The following is an 11662-nucleotide window of genomic DNA, read 5'->3' as shown; positions in this document are numbered from 1 at the left end:
GAACTCATTCTGTAGACCAGGCTGGCCTCGAACTCAGAAATCCGCCTGCCTCTGCCTCCCGAGTGCTGGGATTAAAGGCGTGCGCCACCACGCCCAGCTTAGGAGTGGTGGCTTCTTGAGAGGCATGGAGACAGCCGAGTGTCTGTAAGGATGTGGATTAGTTAGCTCTCTGTCTGGGTTCCCAGAAAGCCTGGTGGGAGAGTGGACTGGATAGTGGTGCAGACCATGCAGGAGTGTAGGGTACTGTTACATGGTTTCTCTGCTACCAGCCTCTTCTTCTTTGTCTGTTGACATTGATTCAAGCATTACTAGTACAGAACATTTTCATTTAAAACATATTTATCTACTTATTCACTCATTTATGTATGTATGATGTGTGTGTGTGTGTGTGTGTGTGTGTGTATTCAGGGAGGCACCTGCCCTACTCTCCCAAGTAAGGGCATTACAGCACTGCCTCACCATCTCCAGCACAAGATACTTTTAAAGGCTTGCTATATTTGGGTTGGAACAAATTGTAAATATCTCTATAGAAATGAAATAGTGGATCACATATAACCCCAGCACTCAGGGGAATGTGGCTGAGACAGAGTTGCTTCAAGTTCCAGACCAGCCTGGGCAACAGAGTGAGACCATGTTTAAAGATAAAGTAGAAGTTTCGGAGTAACAATTTAGGGCTTTATGTGTCAGGGTAAAGCCATCTTGTATCAGCATTCGTAGTGTACTAATGTTCTTTTTTGCAGAGTACACACACACACACGCACACACACACATACACATACACACACAGAGATGTGCCACAATATACAGATAGAGGCCAGAGAGACAGCTTTTGTGGAGCTGGTGCTTTCTTTTTGCCTTACATGAGTTATCAGATTGACTATCATGGTCATAGGTGCCTTTACCTGCTAAACCATCTTGCTACTCATCCCTATAAGTTAACTTTTCTTGTGTGTATATGTGACGTGTATGTGTTGACTTGGGCGTGCCGCAGCATGCATGTTGAGGTTAGAGGTTAGAGGACAGCTTCGAGAGGTTGGTACTCTCCTTCATCTTTATCCAGGGATGCAATTCAAGACACCAGGCTAGTTCAGCCAGTGCCCCTGTCTGCTGAGGCATGCTGCTGGCCACACACACACACACACACACACACAGGGGAGGGGTAGGTGTGTGTGTGTGTGTGTGTGTATAGACACACACATTACAAAAAGCACATTAGGTTCTGAATCTGATTGATGGCAGAGGTCTGTGTTTTGTTTTTATGCAGTGCTTGGGATTGAACTCGGAGACTGTGAATGCCAGGCATGCTCTCTTCCACTGTGCTATATTCCCCATTCCTGAGATCTTTTCTTTTTTATTACTTAATGTAGCCTAGGCTGGCCTAGAACTCACTCTATAGACCAGCCTGGCCTTGAACTCTCAGAGATCTGCCTGCCTTTGTTTCCTGAGTTTTGAGATCAAAAGTGTAGCCCATCAGCAGGAGCTGCTAGCTTCTGTCCAAGACCTTTTTATTGTTGTGGGTATTTTTTGTTTGTTTGTTTGTTTGTTTGTTTGTTTTTGTGATAGGATCTGTCTATGCAGCATTGTCTGTGCTGGAACTCACTCTATAGGCCAGTGCTGGCCTCCATCTCATCTGCCTCTGCCTCCCAAGTGCTGGGATTAAGAGTGAGTGTGCCATCATCTGGCTCAAGACCTCATTCATTCATTCATTCATTCATTCCCCTCTCCCCTCCTTCCCTCCCTCCCTCCCTCTTTCCTTCCTTCCTTCCTTCCTTCCTTCCTTCCTTCCTTCCTTCCTTCCTTCCTTCCATCTGTTTTCTTTCTTTCTTTCTTTCTTTCTTTCTTTCTTTCTTTCTTTCTTTCTTTCTTTCTTTCTTTCTTTCTTTCTTTCTTGATATGATTTCTTTGTATAGCCCTGGTTGTCCTGGTACTGGCTCTGTAGACCAGGCTGGCCTGGAACTCAGAGATCCACCTGCCTCTGCCTTAAGGCCTGTGTGCCTCCACTTGGCCCCAAACTTTTTGTTTGTTTGTTTGTTTGTTTGTTTTCGAGACACCAAACTTTATTTTTTAACATTTTATTTTATTAGTATTCTTTTTACTTTTAAGGTAACAATGTAGAAAGTTGAGGTCATTGCTCAAAGGATACAAAATTTCCTTTAGAAAGGCCTAAGTTCAAGATCCTATTTTATAGTATGGAAACTGGAGTAATAACAATGTATCTCCTAGATTATAAGTGAGTAATAACAATGTATCTTCTAGATTATAAGTGAGTAATAACAATGTGTCTTCTAGATTTTAAGTGTGTCCCTTCACAGAAAATGATACCAGGTGAAGCAATGCACTTGTTAATTCCCTTAATGGAGCCATTCCACAACTATACTATACATACTCCAAAACATACTGGATATGACAAGGGTATACTGCATTTTGTGATTTAAAAAATAAGAAAAGCCAGGGCTGGCTACTGGATAGTAGTGCTTGCTTTGTAAGTCTGATGCCCTGGGTTAGAACCCATCGTCAGTGGTGAGAGGTCTTTGGTGGGACAACTCCCAAAAGTGACCTCCATGATGTATCTTAGCATATATACTCAGATTCTCACACTCACACACAATAAGTAAATATATACACAAATAATAAGAAAAGCCAATTCTTAGCACTGTCAACTATTACATGATAGTTATGTGTTCAGTATTCACACTGAGAAAATACTAAAGTTACTATGACTTCAGAAACATAGAAATTTGGCTTTAATAAGTGGGGTATGATGGTACCTACTTATAATCCTAGTATTTAAGAGGCTGAGGCAGGAGAATTGCTGCAGGTTGGAGAACAGCTTGAACTACATAGTGAGTTGGAAGCTAGCCTGGACTACATAGTGAGACATGTCCTTATAAATATTTTTTCAATTTTTGTTTTATGTGTATGAATGTTTTGCCTGCATGCACCTAATAGGTGAGAAGAGGGCATCAGATTCCCTGGAAATGTAGTACAGAGGGCTATGAGCTATCCTGTGTATGCCCATGCTCTTAGCTGCTGCTCTTAAGCCCTGAAGATGTATCTTTAGGGGAAAATCAGCAAGCTGGCCATGGTGGTGGACAACTTTAACTACAGCACTTGGGAGGCAGAGGCAAGTGTATCTCTTAGGAGTTCAAGAGCAGCCTGGTCCACATACTGAGTTCCAGGTCAGCCAAGGTTTTATATATATATAGCAAGACTCCACTTTTTTTTTTTTTTTTTTTTTTTTTTTTAAAAACATAGCTCCTTTGGTAGAGTGTTTGCCTAGCGTGTAGTGTAGAAGTCCTGGGTTTGATTTCCAACTGGCTATGGTGGTACACACCCGTAACCCTAGCACTCTCGGGTGATGGGTGATGGAAGGAAGCAAGAAGATCAGGTCACCCTTGAGTACACCAGACCCTGCTTGATTAGGAAAAGAAGGAAGGAAATACATAAATAAAATAAAGAAATGAATTGGGTTTTATTAATTGTAACAGAGCTGGCTAAATTTGAAAACCACTAGACAAGAACAGTGTGTGTTCAGAGTGTTGGATGTGAAAGCAGAATACACAGACATCCAGCCTTGGCAGACACTCCTGTGCTCAAGGGCCCTCGCTCACATCTGGCTGGAAGCTGTCTCTGGGCTGTGTAGGGTATATGTGCACAGTGTACATTTTAATTATTCTAATTACATAGGACCAAATGCTATAATAGTATTAATTTCAAATGGCAGTCTGCCAACAGTAGGTGACTATTTAAAACTGTTTTCTCCATGTATTTATTAAAACTTTTATCTTTCATCTCTATGGCTTAGGATAAGGTGGTTGGTTTATTTAGAAACTAAATCCACATGGTCTCATACATACATGCATACATGTATCCATATGGCTCCAATTACACAACTATTACTGTTAAAGCAATAGTCATCTCAATTCGTTGAACTTTAATATATTCATTCATTTATTTTATTGCATGTCTTCCTGTGTGGGGGATGGTGCACTTTTGTAGGTAAGAGGACAACTTGAGGGAGGGAGTTGGTCTCTATGCCCTGTGTGGGTCCTAGGGATCCAACTCAGGTCATCAGGCTTGGTGGCCTATGTCCTAATGGACTGAGCCATCTTGCTGGCCCTAGCTCTTTTTCTTCTTTTTATAAGATTTATTTTTATTTTTTTATTTTATGTATATGAGTACACTGTAGCTGTACAGAGGGTTGTGAACCATCATGTGATTGCTGGGAATTGAATTTAGGACCTCTGTTTGCTCCAGCCTTGCTTGCTCTGTCGCTCAAAGATTTATTTATTATCATATGTAAGTACACTGTAGCTGCCTTTAGACACACCAGAAGAGGGCGTCAGATCTTATTACAGGTGGTTGTGAGCCACCATGTGGTTGCAGGGATTTGAACTCAGGACCTTCGGAAGAGCAGTCGGTGCTCTTAACTGCTGAGCCATCTCTCCAGTCCTGCCTTAGCTCTTCTTACATTACATTTTGTATTTTATATCTTACATTCTCTCAGTGTTTTGAGGTGGAATGCATTCAGGTAAAAGAACTGATTTCTTGTTTGCATTTTCTTTGGTTTTGTTTCATGCACAGCCAGCTGGCCTAGGACTCACTGTATACCAAGGATGGCCTTAAATTTCTGATCCTCCTTCCTCCCCCCCCCTCACCAGCACTGGGATTACAGGCGTGCATGATCATGCCTTGTTTATATGGTGCTGCCGATCAAACTCAGGACTTCCCGTATGCCAGGCAAGCAATCCGCCAGGACCAAGACCTGTGATTTTAGTAGTAGCACATGATAGCTCTTGTTTTTGTAACTTCTGGAATTATAAACAGGTTTGTTTTTTTGTTTTTTTTTTGTCAAAAATTTTGGAGTCTTACTGTGCTCATAAATTTGTTAGGATTTTTTCAGAAGGAATGATTTAAAAGTAGAATTAGCTATATTCTATTGATTTGACGCTAAAACAATTACTTTTGGGGGATGATTAGTGACTTTCCCTGTATCTTGAGCTAGTCTTGAACTTGTCATTCTGTCTCCATCTCCTGAATATCAAGATTACAGATGTGTGCTACAATGACCAGTTAAATTAAAATATATACCTTAATACATTAAAACATTTAAAATGTTATTTTATGTGTGTTTTTCTGAGTGTATGTCTGCATCATGTGTGTGTCTGGTGCCTGAGAAGCCAAAAGAAGGTATCAGATTTCCTAGAACTGGAGTGAAGGAGCCTCCATGTGGGTGAGTGCAGGTTCCCATGGACACCAGATGCAGCAGATCCCCTAGAGCTGCACTTGCAGACCTGATTGCCTGATAGAGATGCTGGGAACTAACCTCAGGCCCTCTGGAAGAGCAGTCAGTGCTCCTACCACTGAGCCACCTCCTCAGCTCTGTGCAGATACCTCCTTATTTTAATCAGTATTTCTAGTATTACTTGGAACTTTTGGTTTAGATTTAATAGTTCTGTTCTGCGTTGTTCCTTCACTTCCTGTGAGTGCCTTTCTTCTTAGTTTGCACGACTCTTCCTTCTGTTGGGTTACTCATTTGTTGAGGCTCCTTTTCCCATCACAGGACAAGCCAATGACTACAAAACATAATTGTCAATCCAGTTTCCTGTAGCCTAAGAGATGAAGATTCAATTATTTGTTACCTGGTCATAAACTACTAATTCAGACTTCACAAAATTTATTTTAGGTACTTTTGATTATCATTCTCTCTCTCATCTCTTTGTCTGCCTCTCTCTCTCTCTCTCTCTCTCTCTCTCTCTGTGTGTGTGTGTGTGTGTGTGTGTGTGTGTGTGTGTGTGTTTGAGACAGGTCTTCTGTAGCCCAGGTTAGCCTCAAACTCCCTTTGTAGCCGAGGATGCCCTTGAGCTAACTCTTGATCCTTCTGCCTCAGCTTCCCAAGTGCTGGAATTACAGGTGTCACTAGGTCTGCCTTATGTTAGAAAAAATGTCAATAATGTGTCTTTGTCTTTCCAGAAAGAAGAAACAATGTAACTCCGTCACTGGGAAGACTGAGGCCAAGGTGAAGAGGGCGGTAGGAGGAAGAGCATGGCCTGGCCACAGGTTTTGCAGAGAGGAGCTCTCCTCACCAGCTTCAGCCATCACCATGTTGCCGTGTTCCTGCTTACCTTCTTCAGGTAACGGCTTGCTGATACTCTTGTCCTCTGCCTATGGGGACAATACTGTATCAGTATGTTGGTTGACACAGGCTTCAATGAAATAGTTGGCTTCCTTTGTTGTTGGCTTGAGACAAGGTTTCTGTGTGATAGCTTTCTTTTGTATTTTGTTTTGTTTTGGTGCTTGGCATTGAACTCAGGGTTGCAAGCATGTGGAGAGGATGCTCTGTCTCTGAGCTACATATCATTCCCCTAAAGATTTAATGACACCTTCCTAAGTCAACTTTTTTGAGATAGCATCTCAGCGTGTAACCCTGGCTGGTCTGTAACTTGCTATGTAGACCACTCTTGTCTTGGATTCACAGAGATCCACCTACCTCTGCCTCTGGAGTCACAGTGGGCTTAAAGGTGTGCACTACCACCCCAGCCGTATTTATTATATGTAAGTACACTGTAGCTGTCTTTAGACACCCCAGAAGAGGGCATCAGATCTCATTATAGATGGTTGTGAGCCACCATGTGGTTGTTAGGATTTGAACTCAGAACCTTTAGAAGAGCAGTTGGTGCTCTTAACCGCTGAGCCATCTCTCTAGTCCGTGTATGAGTGTTTTGAATGCACCATGTGTGCGAGCATTCACACATTAATTCAGGTTAGCCTTGAAATTATAATCCCGTATCAGCCCTTATATTATAAATATGCATCCACATATCCCCATTATACTTACTTTATTGATGACTTTAGGATGATAGTTCTCTAGATCATTTTGCATTTTGCTTTCTAGGGGTTATTTGACAATGATGCATTTCGATTGTCTTGATGGAAAGTTACTATTTTCATTTAGTGTCAGGGACTTGGGGGTACTGCTAAATGTCCCACCTTGAATCAAGAACTTGTTGACATAAAATGTTGCAGAGGTTGAGAAACTGAGTCTGATATTAGGTGTTCTTTATGGAAACCGGGGGCTTATAACAAAAGATGTGTGCATTCAGGAGACGTGCAGAGGATGCCCAGAGCCTCCTAGAGGGGCAAAGATGAGAGAGATGTGTAAGGAATTTTGGTAACTTCTGAGTGTTAGTAGCCCCTGACTAGACAGCATGACTGGAAGAATTGTCCGTGTTTCTGATTCTGTAGCCCTAAGTGACCTTTGTAGGAACATAACCTGAACTAGTACATTTAGGGGTAGGGACATATACGTAGGCCTCATACTCAACGGTCTGATATATTATATTATATTATATTATACTATATGGATTTTATTATTAATTTTGTTTGTTTCCTCATTTGCTGTGGGTGTGCTCTCTGCTGTGGTCTGAGTGGAGGTCAGGAGACAGGTTCTTGGAACTGGTTCTGTCCTTTTACTATGTATGCCTTGGGGATTGAACTGAGGGCAATAGGCGTGGAGTTAGATTCCCTTAGCCACTGAGCCATCACAAGTTCCATTAATCTTTATCAAAGGCACTCAAAGTGTTGACTTCCCCCTCCAGTAATAAATTAGGAAAGTGGTTCTGTAGTCTTATAAGAGTTGCTAGGTAATTTTGACAGTTCGGCTTAGAGCTCTCTGTTTGTCAGAGACTGGGGCAGGCATCTGTGTGAGGGAGAAACGGAATCTGAAGGCAAGGCTACTGAATGGCTGTGCTTTCCCTAAGGGGCACCATGCCTTAAAGTAGGTGCAGCCCTTCACGTTTAGTTCCAGGGTAAGTTATGCACAAACAACTGACAGCGGGTTCACGAAACAGTGCCCCCTGCCCTTTGGTTTTTTGAGACAGGGTTTTCCTGTGTAGTCCTGGCTGCCCTGGAACTTTCTCTGTAAACCAGGCTGGCCTCAAACTCAGAGGTGAGCCTGCCTCTGCCTCCTGAGTGCTGGGATTAAAGGCGAGTGCTGACATCATCTGGCTAGCAGAGTCTGTTTAATTACTAGTTTTTACAAAGCAGCAAATAGTTCTCTTTTTTGTAAAGCTTCCAAACTCAAATAAAGCAAATGTGCACGAGTTTGATTTTTGTTGAGTGCTGTTTTCTTGGCTTCTCATTCAGTTGTGTTTTCTCTCTGTGTTTTGCAGCTATTCACTGCTCCATGCGTCAAGAAAAACGTTTAGCAATGTGAAAGTCAGTATCTCTAAGCAGTGGACCCCAAATGCTTTTAACACATCACTTGACCTGCCTGCGGAGGTACGCAGAGTGTAGGGTGGAGCTAAGGAGGGCTCCTCTGTGTCCGCCCAGAAGCTCTTCCTAAGTTCTTTCCCCATCATCTGCTCAGACTTTTAAAAATGTTTTTTAAAGATTTATTTATTTATTATATGTAAACACACTGTAGCTGTCTTTAGACACTCCAGAAGGGCATCAGATCCCATTACAGATGGTTATAAGCCACCATGTGGTTGCTGGGAATTGAACTCAGGTCCTCTGGAAGAACAAAGCCAGTGCTCTTAACCCCTGCCATCGCTCCAGCCCCCTTGGCTTATTTTTGATTTTTAGTTATTATTTAATCTTGTATCCTTTCTTTTCCCTCCCTCCATCTCTCTCTCTCTTTTTTTCTTCTTCTTCTGCCTTTTTTTTTTTTTTTTTTTTTTTGAGACAAGGTCTTACTATGAAGCCTGGAACTTGCTTGTGGACAAGGCTGGCTTGAAGCCCACAGAGCTCTGCCTGGTCCTGCTGCCTGAGTGCTTGGTTAAAGGTGTGAGTCATTGCACCCAGACACTTACTTCTTTCTTTCTTTTTTTTTTTTTCTTTTCCTTTTCCCCATCTTTCTTCCCTCCCTCCTCCCCTCACTCCCTCCCTCCTTTCCTTTCTTGACAGGATCTTTCTTTATAGTCCTGGCTGGCTGCTCTGGAACTTGTCACCAGCCTGGTTCTGAACTCACAGAGATTTTCCTCTGCCTCCTGAATTTTGGAATTAATGGCGAATGCCACCCAGCATAGCTGCTTCTTTCTGTCTTTCTTTCTTTCTTTCTTTCTTTCTTTCTTTCTTTCTTTCTTTCTTTCTTTCTTTCTTTCTCTCTCTCTCTCTCTCTCTCTCTCTCTCTCTCTCTCGGTTTATTTATTATTATATGTAAGTACACTGTAGTTGACAACTGACAGATCCCATTACAGATGGTTGTGAGCCACCATGTGGTTGCTGGGATTTGAACTCAGGACCTTCAGAAGAGCAGTCAGTATTCTTAACCACTGAGCCATCTTTCCAGCCCTACTTTCTCTTTTTTTAAAAGTAACTCTCTTTTTAAAAATGTCTGTTTTATGTGTGTGTGTATGTAAACATACATGCAGGTGCCCAGAGAGAGAGACCAAGAGAACATTAGGTTTTCTGGAGTTGGAGGGTATGTGCTGCCCCATGTGGGAATGTATATGTATATGCTGGGAAGTGAGCGTCAGTCACCTGAAGAACCCCAAGTATGCATAACTGACGAGCTTTCTTTTCAGCCCCATTTTCTGGCCAAATTTTGGTTTTCTTTTTGGGTTGAAATAAAATACCTCTATTTTCTCTTTTCTTTTTTTTAAACAGAGTTTTATTTATTTATTTGCATATTCTGAGTTTTCAGGAGTCTGTTCTTTGCCTTCCACCTTGTGGGTCCTGGAGATTTAAGTGCCTTCTTGCTGGCCCCTCATTTCTTGTTTCTGCAAAACATCTTTGGCTCCTTTAGTTGTAGTTTGGTGACATTTGATCTCTCAGTATGGGATTCAGGTATAGTCTGCTCAGAACCCAGAAAACTAGATTTGTGTTTTGGGATTCTGGGTTTGCAGTTCCCAAGACCACCACCCCAGGTTTGATAGTTAGTGGTCACAGCACTCCATGTGTGGTTTATTACAGAGAAAGGACAGGAAGTGAAATTAGTGAAAGGAAACCAGGCATGCATTTCCAGGTTCCCTCCCAGGGTAGGTTTTTGTTTTACAGCAAGAGGCTGTGACAAGGCATGTGAATTGCTGACTACCTGAGAAGCCCCTTGGAGACTCATACCCAGGGGTTTTATTTGGGGCTGGTCACAGAGGCACACTCTGTGTGACATATATTAAAATTCCTGGGTCTTGGGAAAGCAGGGTTCAGGCTTGCTGGGTATAGAGAGTGAGTGCCCTCCTTAGTCTCCGTTGGAAAGATCTGATGCTGAGGGGCCAGCCTTTTCAGCAGGCTTTGCTATGGAGGGCCCTCTTTGGCCTGTGGGTTTACTCTTTTTGGTGTAACCATTCACATTATTAGCCCTTATGGAATAGCATTGACTTTTGCTTGCTCGCTGGTTAATCCATCCCAGTACTGGGGATAGATGCAGGATTTCACCTAGGCAAGTGCTTCACAAGTGTACTATTCTGGGCCTCACCCCCAACTCTTTAGGTATCCATTTATTTTGATCTATAAAGTAGATGTTAGTATGCTGATTTTTCAGTTTGGGTTGATTGGCTGCCAGAACTCACTGTGTAGCCCAGGCCAGCCTCTGCCTTCTGAGTGCTGAGATTAAAGGCCTGTGCCACACTGCCCAGCCTAGCTTTGTGTTTGCAGGCCCATCCTGTTGATGCCTGTGATCTGAACCACAGCAGAAATTGGGAAATTCATTTAAATCCAGCTTTTCTCCTTCTCTGGCTTATACCACCAGCCCCAGGATTTTACTTTACGTACAGTATTTGGGGCTGGAAAGGTGCCCAGCAGTTAAGAGCACTTGTCTTTGCAGAGGACCTGAGTTCAGTATCTTTCTTCCTTCCTTCCTTCCTTCCTTCCTTCCTTCCTTCCTTCCTTCCTTCCTTCCTTCCTTCCTTCCTTTCCTCCCTTTCCTTCCTTTCCTCCCTCCCTCCCTCCCTTCTTTCGCTTTCTTTCTTTCTTTCTTTCTTTCTTTCTTTCTTTCTTTCTTTCTTTCTTTCTTTCTTTCTTTCTTTCTTTCTTTTTAAAATTTATTTATTTATTTTATGTATATGAGTACACACTGTAGCTGTACAGATAGTTGTGGGCCTTCATCTGGTTGTTGGGAATTGAATTTAGGACCTTTGCTTACTCTGGTCAACTCTGCTTGCTTTGGTCAACCCCGCTCGCTTAGTTGGCCCCACTCACTCAGTCCCTGCTTGCTCCAGCCCAAAGATGTATTTATTATTATATATATGTACACTGTAGCTGACTTCAGACGAATCAAAAGAGGATGTCAGATCTTATTACCAGTGGTTGCTGGGATTTGAACTCAAGACCTTTGGAAGAGCAGTCAGTGCTCTTTCTTACTGAGCCATCTCTCCAGCCCCTGAGTTCAGTTCTTATCGCCCACGTCAGGAGCTCACGGTTTCAGTCTCAGGGAATCCAGTGCCTCTGGCCTCTATGGTACTCACACTTCCATGCACACATGTGCAAGACCCCCAAGGGAGGGTAGAAATAAAAATAAATCTTAAAATGTTTAAATTGCAGGCTGGAAAGATGGCTTAGAGGTTAAGAGCACTGATTGCTCTTCCAGGGGTCCTGAGTTCAATTCCCAGCAACCACATGGTGGCTCACAATCATTTGTAATGGGGTTTGGTGCCCTCTTCTGGTGTGCAGGCATACATGTAAGCAGAACACTGTATACATAATAAATAAAACAAATAAATAA

At 42.5% G+C, this 11662-nt stretch overlaps 1 protein-coding gene across 3 annotated transcripts in view; it reads left to right on the top strand.

Annotated features, from left to right (window-relative positions):
- Slc37a3 (solute carrier family 37 member 3) overlaps positions 1–11662 on the top strand; it is a 41634-nt gene that overhangs the window by 5288 nt on the left and 24684 nt on the right. For 2 of the 3 annotated variants that reach the window (XM_029535459.1, XM_021190393.2), the window contains 2 exons: positions 5974–6134; positions 8172–8280. In XM_029535459.1, coding sequence (XP_029391319.1) covers positions 6046–6134; positions 8172–8280 — 198 coding nt within the window. In that variant the 5' untranslated portion in view covers positions 5974–6045. Of the gene's footprint in view, positions 1–5563; positions 5687–5973; positions 6135–8171; positions 8281–11662 lie in introns of all 3 variants that reach the window. The other variant, XM_021190395.2, reaches the window with a different exon arrangement.

The sequence above is a fragment of the Mus pahari genome, chromosome 2, assembly GCF_900095145.1.
Source record: "Mus pahari chromosome 2, PAHARI_EIJ_v1.1, whole genome shotgun sequence".
Lineage (NCBI taxonomy): Eukaryota > Metazoa > Chordata > Mammalia > Rodentia > Muridae > Mus > Mus pahari.
Note: the sequence above shows the minus strand (reverse complement) of the source record. Positions and strands in the feature narration are given on the sequence as shown.